This window comes from Loxodonta africana, chromosome 4 (genome assembly GCF_030014295.1).
Source record: "Loxodonta africana isolate mLoxAfr1 chromosome 4, mLoxAfr1.hap2, whole genome shotgun sequence".
Classification (NCBI taxonomy): domain Eukaryota; kingdom Metazoa; phylum Chordata; class Mammalia; order Proboscidea; family Elephantidae; genus Loxodonta; species Loxodonta africana.
Window position 1 is genome coordinate 130,140,745 of NC_087345.1, and position 21,928 is coordinate 130,162,672.

The 21,928-nt window shown below is 37.8% G+C and overlaps 1 protein-coding gene across 4 annotated transcripts in view; it reads right to left on the minus strand.

The window, feature by feature from the left end:
- Positions 1 to 21,028, minus strand: part of LOC100660388 (C-type lectin domain family 12 member A-like) — a 96,127-nt gene extending 75,099 nt beyond the window's left edge. Inside the window, exons 1-5 of one of the 4 annotated variants that reach the window (XM_064284632.1) lie at positions 20,669 to 20,966; positions 15,253 to 15,377; positions 14,826 to 15,014; positions 14,070 to 14,221; positions 11,830 to 11,936 (exon numbers count right to left, since the gene is read on the minus strand). In XM_064284632.1, coding sequence (XP_064140702.1) covers positions 11,830 to 11,936; positions 14,070 to 14,221; positions 14,826 to 15,014; positions 15,253 to 15,283 — 479 coding nt within the window. In that variant the 5' untranslated portion in view covers positions 15,284 to 15,377; positions 20,669 to 20,966. Of the gene's footprint in view, positions 1 to 11,829; positions 11,937 to 14,069; positions 14,222 to 14,825; positions 15,015 to 15,252; positions 15,378 to 20,668 lie in introns of all 4 variants that reach the window. The other 3 variants (XM_023549114.2, XM_064284633.1, XR_010321911.1) reach the window with 3 other exon arrangements.
- Positions 21,029 to 21,928: the final 900 nt, after the last annotated feature.

A 21,928-nucleotide genomic window follows, 5' to 3' on the forward strand; every position in this document is an offset into this window, starting at 1 on the left:
GGGCTTACAATGAGCCACCACAGAGGCATGAGAGTGGATTCTACATCCACCATGGAAGAAGAGCCAGATCATCCTTTGGAACTGGGATCCCTGCACTGAGAAGCTCCTGGACAAAGGAGATGAAGACAAAGAGCAAGCTGTAACACTAAAGGCAGCAGAGACCAGGCAGCAGAGACCCAGTAGCAGGAAAACAAACAACTTGGTCTTAGAAGTAGAAGCAGAATGCTCCTTAGAAGTGAGGATACAAGCAGGGCCAAGATGGCAGAGTAGTCAGACACTTCTCCTGGTCCTCATAAAACAAAGACCAAAGGAAAAAAAAAGTGAGTCAATTATATATATGGAAAGATATGAACTCTGAGCATCAAAGGCAAAGTTAAAAAATTGGACTAAGTGACGGGGGAGGGAGAGAAGATACAGAAACAGAAAGGAGATAGCGAGTCAGCGGCAGTGCTACAGTCTCTATTCCCCTGTGGTGGGACTGGCAGTAGTGTTTTGAGACATGGCTGCTTCAAGGAAAGAAAGCAAGCAAAGAGGCATACCATGGAACCCCAGCTGTGACAGCCACAGAGATGGTGGTGGCATAAAGGACATGGCTGCTTCGGCGAAAGAAGGTAAATGAGGTACTGCAGCCCTGGCCCCAAGCATGAACATGGAGCCAGCACACAATAGCTACACATGCCTCTGGAATCTGATATAAAACAGCATTCTCGGCACAAGATTAGAGATTTTGCCTAATTTACTGCACAGATCTAATAGCTCCTCCTTTTGTAAGAACTCTCTCCTATCTATCTGATCCCTCCTTCCTCGGCCCCGTCTAGCTTCATTAACAGTTGATATCCTTGTGCCTGAAATAGGTCCTGCTTCACTCCCTGAGGGATTCCGCTGGTCTTAGAGAAGGAACAAGTTAACAAATGGGGAAATAATACTCTGCTGACTCCCCTAATCTGGAAACTCAGAGCAAAAGTGGCTCCAGTCCAGGCGCAGACTTTGTCTTCACCCCTGCATAGATCCTGGTGGCCCCCTTTACATCAGATAAGATCTGGCTGTTATATTGCAAGGGTGAATCTGTTTGAGGCCTGAGTGTAACTGCTTTAGCTCTGTGGTGGAGAGTCAGGTTTTTGACATCTGATACCTCTCCGCCTATTAAACACAGCCTTTAGCTACCCACAGCTAGGGCCTGAACTGGAGGCTCCACCCACACCACCTATGCACCTGCAACAGGGCTCCAAGGATAAGTGGTACCTGCCAGATCTTACCCTTAAAAGCACTGGTATAGCTGCAGAGCCAACCCAGGAAGTGCTCTAGAAAGCAGAGATGTGCCTTCACATTCAGGGGAAAGTTGTCAGACTCTGCCTTCCTCTAAGTGTGACACCCTGCTGCTACCAAAAACGTGCATCTACACCAATTGCCACCACTGCTCTTAAGATCGTAGGTGAGAGCTTGCGTCACACATTAGGCGACAGACTCCCAGGAAACCTGAGCTGAATCCATACAAGAATAGCCAATGGACTCGCAGGATCATATACCTGGTAATAGCTCTAGTCATGAGGTAACAGGACATTAGTGTTTCAAAGGCTCCAATAGTCAAGTTAGCCCACTCTAGTAGCCTAATATTTTTTTTTTGGGGGGGAGGGATATTTTCAAAGCCATGTGTATTTTTAAAGGGTCATATTTAGCTCAATAACTAAATTATGTAATTAGAAACATCGAAATTATGTTGATGAATAAAAAGGCATTCTCTAAAATTAAAGAGTAGAAAGAAAATAACAGCTCTTTTTGTCTTTTCTTTTTTCTAATGCAGGAGAAAGACAGGCAGATTACAATCATTTTTTCAGTGGACGTTTCTGTCACTTCCAGTAGACCATCACTTTGGCTTTTCTATCCCATGTCTGAAGCAGTCTTTTCTTGCATTAGCTTCTGGGAAGAGATGAGTCTTCTGCTATGTAGAGGTGATACATGAGGGCTACAATCAGTGCCAAGATGGCTGGGATCACCCAATTGGTCCACTAACTGGAATAAGAATCAACAGTAGTAATAGAGTTTCCAAAGTTTTGGTAAGCTTTGATCTGTCATCTGGATGAAGCTCCCCAATGATGAATGTTTTGGCCTTTTCTCTAGCATCTGTAGAGTACCCAACATCCTCAAAGTTCTTCGTAACATCGCCGCCAGCAAGAAACAAAGCAAGAAGCTAGGACATAGTGAGCAAACATAAAATAAATTAATACAATAACTTATAGATGGCTCAGAGACAACAGTCGATATCAAATCACATGAAGAAGCAGACCATGATTGCTTCAACAAACTCCCAAAGCAAAGAATCAAGGAGTCTTCCAGGTGAAGATGTATTCCTGGAATTACCAGATGTAGAATACAAAAGATTAATATATAGAACTCTTTAAGGCATCAGGAAGGAGATCAGGCAAAATGCAGAACAAGCCAAAGAGAACACAGATAAAGCAGGTGAGGGGATTAAGAAGATTATTCAGGAATATCATGAAAAATTTAATAGGCTGCAAGAATCCACACAGAGAGAGCAAACAGAAATTCAGAAGATTAACAATAAAATTTCAGAAGTAGACAACTCTGTAGAAAGTCAGCAGAGCAGAATTGAGGATCTAGAAGCCACAATGTGTGAGACTGAAAATAAAACACTTGGCAACAATATAGTCAAAGAAAAAACAGATAAAAGAATTTTAAAAAATGAAAAACCCTAAGAATCCCGTGGGACTTTATCAAGAAAAATAACCTACAAGTGACTGGAGTGCCAGAACAGGGAGGTAACACAGAAAATACAGACAAAATTGTTTAAAATTTGTTGGCAGAAAACCTCCCTGACATCGTGAAAGATGAAAAGGTATCTATCCAAGATGCTCATCGAACCCCATACCGGGTAGATTCCAAAAGAATGTCACCAAGACATATTGTAATGAAACTTGCCAAAACCAAAGATAAACAGAAAATTTTAAGAGCAGACAGGGATAAGGGAAAATTTACCTACAAAGAAGGATCAATAAAAATAAGCTCGGACCAATCAGCAGAAACCATCCAGGGAAGAATGCAATAGGATGATATATATAAAGCATTGAAGGAGAAAAATTGCCAGCCAAGAATCATATAGCCAGCATAAGTGCCTCTGAAATATGAAGGTGAAATTAAGTCATTTCCAGATAAAGAGAAGCTTAAGGAATTTGCAAAAACCAAACCAAAACTACAAGAAGTACTAAAGGGAATTCTCTGGTTAGAAAATCAATAATATCGGATATCAACACAACACTAGAACTCAGGACAGAGCAACCACATATAAGCCCAGATAGGATAATCACAAAAATAAATCAAGATTGAAAAAAAAAAAAGCTCAAAACAGGGAATCAGCCATATCATTATGTAAAAGATGACAACATTAAATTAATAAGGAGGGACTAAATAACCCAGTCATAGGTCTTCCATACGGAGAGGAAATCAAATTGATACAGAGATATACAAGTTCAGTTTACACTCAGAAAAATAGGGGTAAATATTAAAGTAACCAAAAAGCAGACTAAAAATTCTACACATAAAAATACAAGAAAAACATAAAAACTCAGCAAAAATAAAATCAACAGCAATGAAAAAGAGGAACACACAATTTACAAAGACAAACTGCTCAGCACAAAAAAATAAGTGGAAAAATGAAACTGTCAACAACACACCAAAGACATCAATATGACAGCACTAAACTCATGCCTATCTATAATCATGCTGAATATAAATGGACTAAATGCACCAATAGAGAGACAGAGAGCTGCAGAATGGGCAAAAAAAAAAAAAAATCCGTTTATAAGCTGCCTACAAGAGACACACCTTAGACTTAAAGACACAGACAAACTAAAGCTCAAAGGATGGGGAAAAATATACCAAGCAAACAACAATCAAAAAAGAGCAGGAGTGGCTATACTAATTTCTGACAAAACAAACTTCAAACATAAATCTACCACAAACAATAAGGAAGGACAATATATAATGATTAAAGCAACACTATACCAGGAGGATGTTACCATATTAAACATTTATGCACCCAATGACAGGCCTTCAAGATACATAAAACAAACTCTAACAGCATTGAAAAGTGAGATAGACAGCTCCAGAATAACAGTAGGAGACATCAACACACCACTTTTGGTAAAGGACAGAACATCCAGAAAGAACCTCAATAAACACACTGAAGAGCTAAATGCCACAATCAACCAACTTCACCTCATAGACATATAGAGAACACTCCACCCAACAGCTGTCAAAAATTCTTTTCCAACGCACATGGAACATTCTCTAGACTAGACCACATATTAGGATAAAAAGCACGTCTTAAGAGAATCCAAAACTCCAAACTATTACAGAACATCTTCTTTGACCATAAAGCCATAAAACTAAAAGTCAATAACAGAAAAATCAGTGAAAAGAAATGAAACATATGGAAGCTGAATAATACTTTGTTCAAAAACAATTGGATTAAAGAAAAAATTGGGTACGGAATAAAGAACTTCATTGAATCCAATGAGAATGAAAATACTTCCTATCAGAACCTTTGGGACACAGCTAAAAAAAAAAAGCGGTGCTCAAAGGTCTATTTATTTCAATAAATGCACACATACAAAAAGAAGAAAGGGCCAAAATCAAAGAATTATCCCTACAACTTGAATAATAGAAAGAGAGCGAAATAAGAAACCCTCAGGCACCAGAAGGAAGCAAATAGTAAAAATTAGAGCAGAATTAAATGAAATAGAGAACAGAAACACAATTGAAAGACTTAACAAGAACAAAAGCTGATTCTCTGAAAAGATGAACAAAATCTATAAACCACGGACCAGACTGACAAAAGAAAAACAGGAGACTAAGCATATAATAACTCAAGTAAGAAATGAGATGGGCGATATCACAACAGTTGCAACTGAAATTAAAAGAATCATAACAGAATACTATGAAATCCTGTACTGTAACAAATTTGAAAGACTAGAGGAAACGGACAAATTTCTTGAAACATGTTACCTACCTAAACTAACACAAACAGAGACAGAACAGCTGAATAAACCCATTACAAAAGAAGAGATTGAAAAAGTAATTAAAAAAATCCCAAGAAAGAAAAGCCCTGGCCCCGATGGCTTCACTGGAGAACTCTACCAAACTTTTAGAGAAGAGTTAACACCACTAATAACAAAAGGTATTTCAGAGCAGAGAAAAGGAAGGAATACTCCCCAACTCATTCTATGAAGCCAGCATAACCCTGATACCAAAATCAGGTAACGACAACACAAAAAAAGAAAACTACAGACCTATATCTCTCATGAACTTCGATGCAAAAATCCTCAACAAAATTCTACCCAATAGAATTCAACAACATATCAAAAAAATAATTCACCAGCACCAAGTGGGATGCATACCAGGATGCAGGGATGGTTCAACATTAGAAAAACAATGTAATCCATCACATAAATAAAACAAAAGTCAAGACCACATGATCTTATCAATTGATGCACAAAAGGCATTTGACAAAGTCAAACACCCATTCGTGATAAAAACTCTCAGCAAAATAGGAATAGAAGGAAAATTCCTAAACATTATAAAGTGCATTTATACAAAACGAACAGCCAACATCACCCTAAACAGAGAGAGACTGAAAGTATTTCTCTTCAGAATGGGAACCAGACAAAGATGCCCTTTATCACCACTCTTATTCAACATTGGGCTGGTGCTCCTAGCCAGAGCTATTAGGTTAGATAAAGAAATAAAGGGCACCCATATTGGCAAAGAAGAAGTAAAGGTATCTCTGTTTGCAGATGACACGATCTTATACACAGAAAAACCTAAAGAATCCTCAAGAAAACTACTGAAACTCATAGGAGAGTTTAGCAGAGTATCAGAATACAAGATAAACATACATAAATCAGTTGGATTCCTCTACACCAACAAAGAGAACATCGAAGAGGAAATCACCAAATCAATACAATTTACAATAGCCCCTAAGAAGGTCCAGTACTTGGGAATAAATCTAACCAGAGATGTAAAAGACCTATATAAAGAAAAATATAAGACATGACTGCAAGAAACCAAAAGAGACCTACATAAGTGGAAAAACATACCTTGTTCGTGGATAGGAAGACTCAATATTGTAAAAATGTCTACTCTACCCAAAGTGACCTATAGATACAATGCAATCCCAAGCCAAATATCAGTGACATTGCTTAACAAGATGGCGAAACAAATCACCAACTTCATACGGAAGGGAAAGAGGCCCTGGATAAGTAAAGCATTACTGAAGAAAAAAGAACAAAGTGGGAGGCCTCACACTACCTGATTTTAGAGCTTATTATACCACCATAGTAGTCAAAACAGTCTGGTACTGGTACAACAACAGATACATAGAATAATGGAACAGAAATGAGAATCCAGACATAAATCCATCCACATATGAGCAGATGATATTTGACAGAGGCCCAAAGTCTGTTAAATGGGGACAAGACCGTCTCTTCAACAAATGGTGCTGGCATAACTGGACATCCATCTGCAAAAAATTGAAACAATACCCATACCTCATACCATGCTCAAAAACAGCTCAAAATGGATCAAAGACCTAAATATAAAATCTACAATGATGAAGATCTTGGAAGGGAAAAAAAGAGGGACAACGCTAGAAGTCTTCATACATGGCATAAACAGTACACAAAATATTACCAACATTGTACAAACACCAGAAGAGATATTAGATAACTAAAACCAAATCAAACCCACTGCCGTCGAGTCAATTCTGACTCACAGTGACCCTATATGACAGAGTAGAACTGCCTCATATGGTTTCCAAGGAGCACCTGGTGGATTCAAACCACTGACCTTTTGGTTAGCAGCCGTAGCTCTTAACCACTATGCTACCAGGGTTTCCATTAGATAACTGGGAGCTCCGAAAAGTCAAACACCTATGCTCATCCAAAGACTTCACTTCACCAAAAGAATAAAAAGGTTACCTACAGACTGGGAAAAAGTGTTTAGCTATGACATTTCCGATCAGCATCTGACCTCTAAAGTCTACATGATACTGCCAAAACTCAACAAGAAAAAGGCAGATAACCAATTAAAAAATTGGCAAAGGATACGAACAGACACTTTACCAAAGAAGGCATTCATCTGCTAACAGATACAGGAGGAAATGCCATGATCATTAGCTATTAGAGAACTGCAAATCAAAACTGCAATGAGATTCCATCTCACTCCAACAAGGCTCGCATTAATCCCAAAGACAAAATAATAAATGTTGGAGAGGTTGTGGAGAGATCGGAACACTTATACACTGCTGGTGGGTATGTAAAATGGTACGGCCACTTCTGAAATCAATTTGGCCCTTCCTTGAAAAGCTAGAAATAGAACTACCATATGACTAGCAATCCTACTCCTTGGAATATACCCTAAAGAAATAAGAGCCTTCACAGGAACACACATATGCACATCCATGTTCACTACTGCACTGTTTACGATAGAAAAAATGTGGAAGAAACCAAGGTGCCCATCAAAAGATGAGTGGATAAATAAATTATGGTACATTCACACAATGGAATACTATGCAATGATTAACAACAATGAATCTGAAACATTTCATAACATGGAGGAAGCTGGAAGGCGCTATGCTGAGTGAAATTAGTCAATGTGAAAATGATTAACATTGTATGAGACTACTATTATAAGAACTCCAGATAAAGTTTAAACACAGAAGAAAATATTCTTTGATGGTTACGAGGGTGGGGAGGGAGGGAGAGGCATATTCACTAACTAGATAGTAAAACAAAAAAAATCTTAGGGGAAGGGAGAGCAACATATAACACAGTGATAGTGTAACTGGACTAAGCCAAAAGTAGTTTCCTGAATACAACCAAAAGCTGTGAAGGCCAGAGTAGCAGGGACAGGGGTCTGGGGACCATGGTTGCAGGGAATATCTAGTTCAGTTGGCATAACAAAATGCATTAAGAAAATGGTCTGCACTCCACTTTGGCGAGAGGCGTCTGGGGTCTTATATGCTAACAAGTGGCCATCTAAGATGCGTAAATTGGTCTCAGCACACCTGGAGCAAAGGAGAATGAAGAACACCAAAGACACAAGGTAAATAGGAGACAAAGAGACACAAAGGGCCACATAAGCCAGAGACTCCATCAGCCTGCAACCCAAAGAACTAGATGGTGACTGGCTACCCTTGATCACTGCAGAGAAACCCTGATGGAGCAGGAGAACCACAGGATGCAGATCTTAAATTCTCGTAGAAAGACCAGGCTTAATGGTCTGACTGAGAGTGGAGGGACCCTGAAGATCTTGGTCCCTGGAGTCTTTGATAGCCCAAGATTGCAACCATTCCTGAAACCAACTGTACAGACAGGGATTGGCCTGGAGTATAAGAGAGATAATGATGCTGGTGAGGAGTGAACTTCTTGGCTCAAGTAGACACGTGGGACTATGTGGGTGACTCCTGTCTGGTGGCAAGATGAGAAGGAAGACTGGGACAGGAGCTGGTTGAATGGGCATGGGAAATACCAGGTGCAGAGTCAGAATGTGCTGTCTCATTAAGGGGAGAGCAGATGGAAGCGCATGGCAGGGTGTGTATGGCCTTTTGTTTGAGAGACTGACTTGATTTGTAAACTTTCACCTAAAGTATGATAAAGAAAATTAAAAAAAAAAGGAAGAACGGCAAGACTTCAGCTCTCTTAGTTTGGGTAAGTCATCAGGACAGAGCAATTGCTAGAAAAGGACATCATGTTTAGCAAATAAGGGCCAGTGAAAACAAGGGAAGCCCTCAATGAGATGACTTGACACAATAGTTGCGACAATAAATTCAAATATACCATGACCTTGAAGAAGGCGCAGGACCTGGCAATGTTTAGTTCTGCTATCACAAGGTAGCCTTGTGTTGGAACCAACTCCACAATAATTAACAGCAATACGTTGTAGTTTTGTCCTTGTATGGTGGGTGTATACTAACTTTTTTTTCAAATTCATAGCTAGTTGCTCTGATTGTATTTATTGGGATTTGTCATTTTACTGATCAATTTTAAATGCATAGGGCTTCCCTTAATTTTTTTTCTATTCTCTTCAGCGTTTAGTGTTCTTTTTGTTCACAGCTGACATCTAGTTGGCCCCCCAATCATGGTACCCCGTGCACAGCCAGATCAGACTATCATGGTGAGTCACAGGGTTTTCATTGGCTGATTTTTGGAAGTGGATCTCCAGGTACTTTTTCCTAGTGTGCCTTAGGCTGGAACTAACTAGCACATATTTTTATATGCTCCTTCATATTAGTCTTTCATCTTTAATCACATACTCATTAAAGACTATTACTTTTCCTCTGAGTATAGTTTCTGCAATTTCTTATAGTTTGGTTGTGATGTATTTTTCTAACAAATTTGCTTTTTGCCTAGAATTTATTTTTGGGCAATAACTGTTTTAAATTCAAGTTCAGATTTCCCCGTTTTATAATTTTCATCCGAAGTTATCAGTAGAAAATAATCTTAAAATTTAGACTTTATTAAAGTTTGTTTTCTGAAAAATTTGTAGCTGATCTTTGAGGAAAATACATTATAGACTAGATAAATATCTCCATACCTATCTGTCCGTATATTTGCTCATATGTTGCAAATTTACTCTTATATTTAAGTAAACAATCATTTTCATAATGTTACTTAGATCCTTTTTTAATCTTTAAAACTGTTTCCACTCTGAAAGAGGAATGTAAAATTTATTTTTATAATTCTATTTATTAAGTTTTAAATTACTAAATTGTTTTGTTTACTTATGTAGAATCTACATTGTTTGGTATACATATGCTAAGACTATTAAAAAAAAAAAATTTTTTTTTTTTTTTTTTACTGTCTCATAAATCCAGCCTTCTGTCATCACATATCTCTCTGTCTTATATTCGGCTTTTAACTTGAAATTCCTGTTAATGATATTAATATTACAATATCATTATTATAATAAGATTGCTTTCTATTTATTTGCATTTCCTGATATGTATTTGCTATTTTTTTTATTTTTTATACTTTGACACCATGTTTTAGAAACAACTTATAACTGAATTTATTTATTAAGAACATTTGACAGTTTTAACATGTCTCTAGAGGATTCAGCTTTCTTTCTTCAGTTGTTTTGATATATTAATTTTACTCTTTCATCTTGCTCCATGTTCACTACTTATTCCACACTGTGTTTTTTTCGTTTTTATTTTTCTTCATTTTTTGTGGTTTATCCACCTTTTTATTTCATTATACATGTATAATTTTTTTTCCTCTAGTTAATTCTGACTTATGATGACCCATGCGTAACAGAGTAGAACTGTACTCCATAGGTGTACATTAATTTTTTGAAAGTAGATCAATAGGTCTTTGTTCTCAGATACCTCTGGGTGGACTTGAACCTCCAAACTTTCAGTTAGCACCCAAGCTCATTAAAGCTTTTTACCACCAGGTTTTCTATGAGTTGGAAGCAAATTGATGGCAACAGGATTTTTTTTTTTTTTTTGCATCATTACTCCTTGGTAATTAGAAACATCTACTGTGTTCTCCACTCTATTGCGGATTACCTTCCCATTTGCTATAATTACAACTAAGCACACATTATTCTACTATATTCTCAACACGAGATTCCATCTATAGTCTCCAGACACGTACACTACTTTGCCTCTAGTTCTTCACTCCAAGTAGTACCTTTACAGCATATATTCTTCCTTCCTCCATTTTTACATATCCTTTCCCCATTCTGTCCTCTCATTGCCCAACCATCAAAGATAGTGCCACCTTTTTTTCTGACCCCAAAGCCTAAACCCACTATTTCTTTCTGAAGGAAAAAACAAACAAAATGGCAAAACTTGCATTTGCTCCTGACCCACTGTGCTGAGGATGCAGGAATCAGTGCTTAGATTCAGTGCGGCAGCACCCCACACAGGTGCCCCTGAGTTCTCTCCTGTTTGATGTGCGCTCAACTAACAGACCAGTGTTCACTCTTGGGCTTCCAACAGTATTCACCACTTTGAGACTCCGGTTTCTTTCTTTGGTCTGACCCTATCTGCTTCCCAAATGTGGGATTATAAAATAGAATGGAATTTCAAAGTCGTTTTTATGTAAAGCAGTGAAGTGTCTTTCCCATTACAAGCTGGACAAATACAGTATAAAAGTCCACTAATAATAGCATAGGCATAAACACGTTCCTCAAGGTATTACACAACAAAATATTAGATACGGCCCACTCATGCAATATGCCGTGCTAAGTTCGCTTCATTCTCCTGACTTAAAATGCGCTTCTAGACTGTCTCTATATATTTCACTCAAAAATGTCCTTTTGAAAGGTCAGTTATTACACACATTTCAAAGCTAAAATCTATTTTGGTTATTTTATATATTTTTACTGAAGCATTTATTATATTCTATTCTGTTTATCTCTAGATTGTTTATCAATCTGCACATGCAATTGAAAACTAACTTAAGAGAAGAATCAATCTTTCACTTCTATTTGTATCTCCAGCACTTCGTCTCATTTTTAGTGTAGGTTAGAGTACAGTGAATTTTGTTGACCTCTAGAATTTCCTTAGACGAAAGTATTAGTCACTGAAGTTCTACCATATGTGGCTCTTAAACTTAGTATTGGTCAAAATAAGGACATTTATTGCAACTTTCTACATTTTCAAACATCAGAGAAGCCTGATAGAAAAGAGTTCTTGACGCATGCAGTTCCAGTCGAAGCTGATTGTAATTGGAATCTAAATGATCCAAAGGGAAATAACTCCACGCAAATCCAACTAGAAAAAATTCTGCAAGAAATGAGGCTTACCAGTCAGAAGAGTTAATTTTCTCTTTCAAGAGCTCATACTCGTATCTCTTGTGTCCCGGAGATAATCCCAGCCAAACGTCATTAAACCTCTGGAGTTTTACAAATTCCTACCAGAAATAGAGGTGATCTGATTAAAATTTTTTTTTCTCATTTCTGCACCTTACCTCCTTACATGATTTTTTGCAAGCTACTTTTTAAAGGTAACATATTTTAGGTAACATTGTACTACTACTTGTCAACACCATCACAGGAAATGGAAAGAGTGCTTGCTTTGATGACCTCCTCATGATGCGGGTCGTGAAGAAGGGATTCCTGCTCTAGGGTGAGGGGAACGGCTGAACACACAGCACACAGCACTGCACAGATGAGATGGGCAGCAGTTTGTTAGTCACACGCACTCAGCTCAGGGAAGGAGGACACCAGCTGCCATGCAGGGCTACACAGGGGTTGTACTCGGGAACAGTGTGAACAAGCAGGGGCTTCGGAGGCAGGCTCTGTATTATCAAGGATGGGGTGCCCCTTGGTTTCTAAGGGAGGATGTGATTGGCTTGTTTGTATAATTCAGTGAACTGGCAGAAAACAAATACCTAGCCTACTACTCAGGGATAAGCAGGAGCTGATGTTAGTCCATGTGACAAGGAGTGTTCTTTGGCTAGTGGACCTGATCTGTGGGGGTGGGGAACTTGCAGTTAGGCCATTTGAGCCTTCACCCCTTCACCCCCTGTGGTACCAAGGCAGCACATAATATTGAACATTAATTTTAGATCCTACATCACAGTGCCCCTTACTGTAAGATTTCCTCCAGCATTTGTACACTATCAAGTACTGTCTCACATGAAGAAAGGATCTACCTTTCCATGCATAACTTTAAGTTAGGGTCAATGAAAGTTCACAAGTTACAGGATGCAAATATTTGAGTACTAAACATTCAGTCCAGGGCAAAGGAGATAGTTAATGACTGTAAACTTAAGCTAATAGAAACGGAAAAAGAATAGGTGAAAAATGCAGCAAAGTCAGACGAGAGTACTTATCAGAACAGAATTTGGAATCAACCCAATGCAGCTGAAGTAACATTTTTTTTTCTTATTCCACTTTTTTTTTTTTTAATAAATAACTATGAATGTGTCATTTGAGAATGATGGAGAGAGAAAGAGATTGATTACCTGTTCTATCAACATTGACAAATATTCTCATAGCAGGGAAGCAGAGTCTCTTAGGAAAATGTAATTTTGCATAAAGAATAAATATATGATTACTTCCCGAGACATCAAAACAGAGTAATAAAAAAGCATGGAGAGATTATTTAGATCCAAGAAAACATTAAATAAGTAAAATAAATAGATAAACCTACTAGAGAACTCATTTTTCCTGAGACCCAAAGACTCAGTGCCATGTAAATGGTTGGTATTTGACTTTGCCATCCCAGCTCAATATTTACTTTTACATATTTTGATAACCTTTTCTAGGCATTGGTCTTTCGTGAGAAACTGTCCAATGTGAGTGAGCCAAAGCCTTGTCATCCTCATTTCTAAGGAGCATTCTGATAGTATATTTTCTAAGATTGATTATATTTGATAAAGTAAAGGGTCAGCAAAAATGAAGAAAACCCTTAAAGAGATGAATTGATATCGGAGCCATGGCAATGGGCTCAAAATGTCCATAACATGAAGATGGCTCAGGATTAGGCACCATTTCATCCTGTTGTACATAAGGTAGCCATAAGGCAGAACCAAGCAGATGGGGACTGACAATAGTTATTTCATCAAAACCATCTGCTATCCTAGGATATCTTAACTTTTTCTCTTCATTAAAAAAAAAAAAAAAAAGAAAGAAAACCAAAATGGTGAAAACAATTTCCCCCTGTGTAGCTTTTATGGAATTAGTAACCCTTAGAAATAATCTCCAGATTCCCTGTTTTTAGATAAATGTTCAGAAGCTGTGTTCTGAGATTTGATTTCAGAGCTCCAGTTGGAAATATTAACACCTGAGTATTCTGGGTATTTTGTATCTACGCATACACCCATCAGTTTCTAAAGACCCCAATGATCCGAAGGTCCTAGGCTAAAGAATAATATGACTTATCTTGGCTATGATACACAGAGGTAAGTCACTTGATAACTAAAATAAGGCAGAATCATGTCAGGGTTAATACATCTCTCCCTCCAGATGTCCCGCTGCTTTCTATTCTTCGATGGAAAAGAGATTTCCTTCCGCACAGGCAGAGAGACGTGGGTCCTTACCAAAACACTTTCTGACGTAATCTTCAGTAGACTGGCATTCCAAGCAGAACACCTGCTTATACTGTTTTGCCATGTTTCAGCATCATCAGATAAGCCGTAACAGGTGTCCTCATGCCACAGCCATTTCTCTGGACAAGGTTTACATTTGTGCTCTGGAAGAAGAACATGGTTTTATGTCGTCTCTATTGTTATTCTCTGTCATTTTTCCTTTTACCTCTAAATTACATTGATTAAATTCACTTGTATTTCTTCTTTCTAAATCAAAAGAGAAAAAAATAAATTCTATGCTCTAGACCTCGATCTTATACCAAGGAGTCCCTGTGTGTTGCAAATGGTGAATGTTCTTGGCTCCTAACGGAAGACTGGAGGTTCAAGTCCACCCAGAAACACCTTTAAAAAAAGCCCTGATGTTCTATTTCCAAAAAACCAGCCACTGAAAATCATACAGAGCACTGTTCTACTCTGATACACATAGGGTCACCATGATTAGAACTAACTCGACAGCAATTGCTTACCTAACACCATATAATATAATAACAATTATTATATCATATGGCATAAAATAACTATTCAGTTTTCTGTTTTTTTCTTTTAAGTATATTGCTATATCAATGAGTCCTCTGTCAAACATATTTAATTCCCTCATTGAAATAATGGTTTCATCAGGAAAGACCCCTAGCTATTGCTGAAAAGGTTCTCAAATGACTTTAAGACTTAGTTCATTGTCTAATAACTTAGAGAGAAATAAAGGACTACCTTTTTGGGTTTTGTACAGCTCACGACATAATTCAGTGGCTATGTTTTGCAACGTGGTGGACAGGATCATGTTCTCCTTGGAAATATTCTTGTTGTTCATCACTTGTAGAGAAATATTTCTCTGAAGTTCTTCTTTGAAACTTTGCAGTTCATTCAAGTTTCCCATTTTTAGCTTCAAGATTATGTAAACTTCAGGTAAAAAAAATTAATCAAATATTTTTATCCCTCCAAAGAACCATCACCTCCGTTTTTCAGAAACTATTTAAGGAGATGGAAGGGGTTGGAAAGCAGTTGCTCCACAAGAGTGAAAGAAAGAGACTAAGAACCACACTATAAGCACCATGTTGTTAGTGCTCTTTCTGGGCATATGACATATAATCATTCCAAGGCCTCAATTTGAAAAGAAAATTTTGGTTATAAAACTCACACAATTCTGGTTGCTGGGGTAATACATACATACACTTCCCATTTTCAATCCAATCAGCAGGAGAAGGCAGAGAAGAATCAGAGCCAAGGTCATCTGTGCCCTTACTCGGGATGGAGCAGAAGATGCTGTGGAAGGCAAAAGCAGCAAAGAGACCTGGAAATGGTATGCATCTTAATAGGACAGATCGATTTTTTGCCCCCCCCCCTTTTTTTTAACATTTTCTTCTATTAACTGTGAATTCCTAGAAAACCATAGGCATGAAAAAAAGAAAAAACGTTTGGAAGAGTAAGTCAAGAATAGGTAACAACAGTCAAGTTATTTAGTGTGCATGCAAATTGGTTTTCACAGGAGAGGCAGTAAACTGGTACGCTGAATTAGAAACAGAGGCAAAAGCAGGATTTATAAAACAGAGGGAGAGAAAGCAAACCAATCTGGATACTTTTTTCTTATTTGTACAAATTTGGGAAAATCAAAAAGCTATGAGCTAAAAAAATCTGGGTATTATTTGCTTGAATAGAAAACATAGAGTGACAAAGAAAACAATTTCCATTGTGTATAGATTTCCCAGAACATCCTGAGAGTCTGGCAGTGGAACATACACGATCGGCTGTGTCTATATAATGTCTCTAGGGGGTTCTTTCCATCAGCTCTCCATCTCAGTTAGGCCAGATGTATAGCTTTCCTTCCTTACAATTTGTATCTTTCATAGTTATCTCATGCTGGTATAACAGGAATACTACAAGTGGATGACATTAAAAAAACTAAATTTATTTTTTCACAGTTTGGGAGCCTAGAAGTCTGAATTCAGGTTGTCAGCTCTAGGGGAAGGTTTTCTCTCTCAGGTGGCTCTGGAGGACGGTCCTTGTCTCTTTGAGCTTATGCTACTGGACTTCCTTCATGTGGCTTGGCATCTCTCTTCCCATATCTCTGGTTTCTTCCTTGTCTTAATCTGCTCTTTTTATACCTTATAAGAGATTGATTCAAAATGTATCCTACAGTTCTCCTGCCTCATCATTGTGACAAAGACAACCCACTCCCAAATGGGATTATAACCACAGGCTTTACAACAGGATGTACAACACATATTTTGGGGGGAAACATTTCAATCCATAAGTTTTTCTTTCTCTCTGCCTGCTTTCTTTCATTCTTCCTTCTTTTTTCTCTTTTTAACAAAAAACTTTTTCTGAACAATGAAACCCAAAACAGATTTTTTCCTATTAATAAAACAGAAATTATGGCTTTTATATTATGAATGAATTATTATTAAATCACTGTATTATATAAATCCATTATGGGTACCTGCGAAGACTAGATATTTCAAGAGAACATAATTCAGTGATCACATGATAATATCACTATACTTCCTTTACACGTCCTGTGACTCACTTGGTGATACAATAAAAATACAGGATTTCTAATAAAATGCAAAAGTTGCTTCATACTTTGGATAACCATAGTGAAAGAACTATTTTGAGGTCTTGCCAAGGTTAGAATGATTTCAAGGGGCATTTTTCTTTTGAATTATTTTCTCATGAATTCAATTATTTAAAAGTTATCTACTGAAGGCTTATGCAATAGACACTAATTTCAAATGTGCAAGAAAATAAATGAATAGATAGTGAAATAAACAGATACATAAGAAAAGCTCAAGTTGTACTATGCTAGGAAGAACTTGAAATCAAGTGATAAAGAAAGTGGCTTCTTCACGTCTTACAGCTCCTAGGAATCGATGCAAATTCAGAAGAAAGAACATTACAGAAAGCAGCAACATCTACCTCAAAGACCCTCATTTGGGGAAAAGCTTTGCCTACTTAGAAAGCAAAAGAAACCCAGAGAGGCTAAAGAAATGTGGCCATCCATCTAAGATGCATCAATTGGTCTCAACCCACCTGGATCAAAAGAGAGTGAAGAACACCAAGGTCACATGATAACTATGAGCCCAAGAGACAGAAAGGGCCACATGAACCATAGACTTACATCATTCTGAGACCAGAAGAACTAGATGGTGCCCGGCCACAACCGATGACTGCCCTGACAGGGAACACAACAGAGAACCCCTGAGGGAGCAGGAGATCAGTGGGATGCACACCCCAAATTCTCATAAAAAGACCATACTTAATGGTCTGACTGAGACTAGAGGAATCCCGCGGTCATGGTCCCCAAACCTTCTGTTGGCCCAGGACAGGAACCATTCCCAAAGACAACTCATCAGACATGGAAGGGACTGGACAATGGGTTGGAGAGAGATGCTGATGAAGAGTGAGTTACTTGTATCAGGTGGACACTTGAGACTGTGTTGGCAACTCCCGTCTGGAGGGGAGATAGGAAGGTAGAGAGGGTTAGAAACTGGCAAAATTGTCAGTAAAGGAGAGACTGGAAGGGCTGACCCATTAGGGGGAGAGTAAGTGGGAGTATGGAGTAAGGTGTATATAAGCTTATATGTGACAAATTGACTTGATTCGTAAACGTTCAGTTAAAGATCAATAAAAATTATTAAAAAAAAAAAACAACAAATTGTGGCCTTGGCAAGATATGACGTCAGAAGAGGTCAAACAGAAAGGCAATAGACAGACAAAAGCACTGCTAGACAGGGAAACAAGATTGGATTTTTTTTTTTTAATTACCAGAAATATTTAATTGGAAGAGAAAAATAGCTGATTTCTTTCTTCCATTTCATTTTTAAGAAAGACTACCATGACCGCACATGAAGAATTAATTTTGGGCTACAGTTTTGAAATCAAGGACAATAATACATAACCCATAAAAATCAAAGCCATTCCCGTCGAGTTGATTCTGTCTCATAGTGAACCTATAGGGCAGAGTAGAACTGATTCATAGACTTTCCAAGGAGCATCTGGTGGATTTGAACTGGCAACCGCTTGGTTAGCAGCCCTGATGCTTAACCACTATGCAACCGGGCTTTCCAAATAGTACAAAAGCAAATGAAATGTACCATCTGACAGAGAATAGTGTCCTGGTTTTCTAGTATTAGGAATTGTGATAACCCAGGAGTAGATTAAGGATACATTCTGAAGTTGGAATTTACAGTACAAGTTAATGAATTATTTATCAGAGATTTTTGAGTTGAGAAAGTTGGTGGACACTGATGACACACACACAAGCTGCACAGCCTGGTAATAAAAAGCACAGCACAATCTCTAAAGCTAGAATACTTGGGCCTGAAATCTTGTTTTGTGGCTTTTCATTGTGGGTCCTTGGGCAAGTCACTAGAAGTCTATATACATCTCAGTTTCTACATTAGTAAAAATAGACCACAAAGCTTTGGAAATTTAATGATTCAATATATGCAATGCACTTAGAAGAGTTCTGGCAAATAGGAAACCCATGATTATTGCTAGATTTTTATTTATGTATTTAATGAGATTAGGATGATTGGGGAGAGTCAGCACATTTGAGGGGAAACAGGTATTTCTACTTTTGCCATTTTTAATTAGAAATTAATTTAGACATCCATATCGAAATGCCAAATGCATACTTGAATTTTCTAGCCTTGAGACCCAAAGAGAGGCCACAAGGAGATATTTGAGAGTCATTGTGTTTGAAGACAAAGAATTGACTAAGGTAACATATAAAAGTAAGTTGAGTGACACAAGAAAGGGGAACCCCGAACAGAGCCCTGGAGTGTTCCAACATACAGAGTTTGATTCAGACGGAAAAGTCAAAACAGGTTACTGAGAGGGACCAGACACTCTGATAGCAAAAAACCAGATGATGTGTGTCCGTGAGTATATGCAAAGAAAGTGCTTAAAGAAGAAGGACTCTTGAACTTAGTGAAGGGTGCAGTGAAGTCAAGTAATAAAAGAACAGAGATGTGACCATTGTGATGCTATAAGGAGACCACTAGTTATCTAGACAAGAGCCATGGTTTATGGAATAATGAGGGCAGAAGCCTAATTCAGTCAGGTGAGAAGAAAATGAGAGGTGAGGTATAGGAAGTCAGTGACTACAGATATTGCTCTCAATGAGTGTAATTGTGAAAGGGAACAAAGAATTGGAACAATAGATGGAGAGGTCTGAGTAGACAACTGAGGACTGTGTTTTGTTAAGAGAGGAGAAGTGGAACATTTCAGTGAATTAAGGGGGAATGGACCACTGGGGGCACAGTGGTTAAGAGCTTGGCTGTTAACCAAAACTCTGCAGTTCAAATCCAACAGCTGCTCTTTGAACACCACATGAGGCCAGTTCTACTAAGTTCTATAGGGTCCCTATGACTTAGAATCAACATGATAGCAACAGTCTTGATTGAGGGAGAATATTCAACTACACAATGAAGAAAGGTAATGAAGAAGGTGAGCAAGAAGAAAATTCCAGATGGGCAGGAATTATGAGCTAAATGAGTAGGGTGTCTTTTAATCAGAGCAAGCATTTAGTAAGTAGTATCTGGAAGGAAGGCTGAGAGTGTGAGTACAGATATGGTAGAATGAAAATTCTGGTAGTAGGAAGAAAAGGTATAGAAAGAAGTAGGAAGAAAGGTCAACAGGTGAGAGTACATTGGAGTTGAGAGTGCATATTTTTCACAAGCAATATTTAGCTGTTCAAGTGGGGCAAAGAGGGAGGATTTTTGGATTTAACCAGGATTAGAGTTTTTCAAGGAAAAAACAAAGTACATTGAAGGGGGTGGGGAGTAATGGTAGATATTAGGTGATATATACCTTTTGTTACCTAACATAGACTCTAAGCTGGGACATGGGAAAATATACAATAATGAGGAAGTAAAGAAGACATGGCTTCAAGATTTCCAGGGTGTTGAAGAACTTCTGATTTGAAAATTCAGAATGAAGTGGATAGTAGGAAAATAAATGGAAGGGAGGAATGGGATGCTTAAATTCAGTATGCGGGCAAAGCTCTAGTTGTTGGTTATGCTAAATTCACAGTAAGCCCATCCTGATTTTCCATAAAATAAAGGAGAATTACAAACAAGAAAATAAAGACAAATTATTATAAAATCCTAACAGCCTTTTTTCAAAAAAGAAAACCTCTATAAAGGCAAAATCACACAGAATTCTCCTGTTATTGGTGATTATAAATGGATATAAGATCTAACAATTAATGAAATAAAATTTCCATTCATAGTAAAGTGAGAATTTCAAAGATGTCATATATTTTCCAAAAACAGTCTTAAATAAAACATGAGAATTCTTCTTTCACTTCCTTCACTTCTGTTTATTGTTTCAACCAACACAAAAAATGGAAAAATTAAGTAGATTGATATTATTTGAGACACAGATCGCTGCTTTTTAAATATCTTTTATAACCATTTTCTATGGATCCTTTAGGCAACTTCTTAGAGTGTTAGTTAACAAGTAAAGTTGGAAGAATACCAGTATCATCACCTAAGATGAAGGGATATAATCAATTTTACCACCTTATACACATCCACAGCCCAAAAACTTACCTGTTTTCTCCAAATTGTCAAACTTCTGCATATTTTCTGTCTTTCTCGATTCCTGGAAGTTTAGATCTACACAGGTAACTTCTTCAGGCATTGATGGATATGCAAAATAAGCTCCACAGACTGTAAATTAATAATAATAATTATAAAAGCCAAGGGTGAACTAGTAGAGTTGAATATTGAACAGGATCTGCTATATGAAGTCTAAATGTTTAAACTTTCATTTATAAATACGTTGTGTCGATCACCTACATGTCTGCAAATGAGCTGTTGTAAATGTTGAAAGAGGGAACAAACTTCTTCCTCCCATTGCTTCCCTTTTCTGGTCACCATGAGTCGGAATTGATTTCATGGCAACTAACAGCAGGAAATTTTTTTTTTTTTTTTTAACAAACAAGAAAATCAAACACAGAAAACATTTTCTGAAATTGCGTTTGGGAAATATTAGCGTCCTGTAAGGAGGTCATGGACACAATCACTAGAACCACATGGTGCAGTTATAGGATTTATTGTAGAAAAGCTTTTAAGCAGAAGTGACAGAAAGGACACAGTCCTTGAAGAACACTGATTACTCCACAGCTGTGGCCTGGGAGAGATGTTTTTTGATGTATCATGGCTAAGGTTCCCACTGAGAAGGGCTGCCTTAGCCAGGAGACTGAACACTCCCAGAGAGCACTCCCAGAGACTAGAGAGCTAGCTCCATGCCCCCTAAACCAGTTACAAGGGCAAAGGTTAGCCTAAGAGGAACTAGGAAACACCTGGTTTCTCCACATTAGGAGTGTATTATGTGATCTGGTGCTCAGGAACCCAAGTTAGGCAATATATTCAGGGCCGAAGTGCATACCTAAGACCCTAGGAACAGTTTTGTGTGCCAGGACAGCTGAGATCAGCCTTAGTGTCTCTCTTACTACTGATTGGAGCCAGTTCTTAGCTAAGCTACACAAAGGGTAAAGGGGATGAACAACAAGGGGCATGCAGATTTTTGCTTCATCAGGTGGACTCAGCATTCTTAGGCTAAGGATACACTGATTTCTTAATGAAGTGGGGGTGGAGGAAGCCATTTTCATTACTAAATTTTACTTTGAAATTCTTATTAATAGTATCCCATGTAAATAAGAAAACAGAGACGCATCAGCCTTTTTTTTTTTTTTTTTCTATTAAGGAGCATGAGTAAAGATTTAAAAAAGAATTCACTAAAAAATTAAGTGCTTTAATATATGTTAGAACAAATAGTAAGACTATTTTCACAAAGTCAGCTGCGAT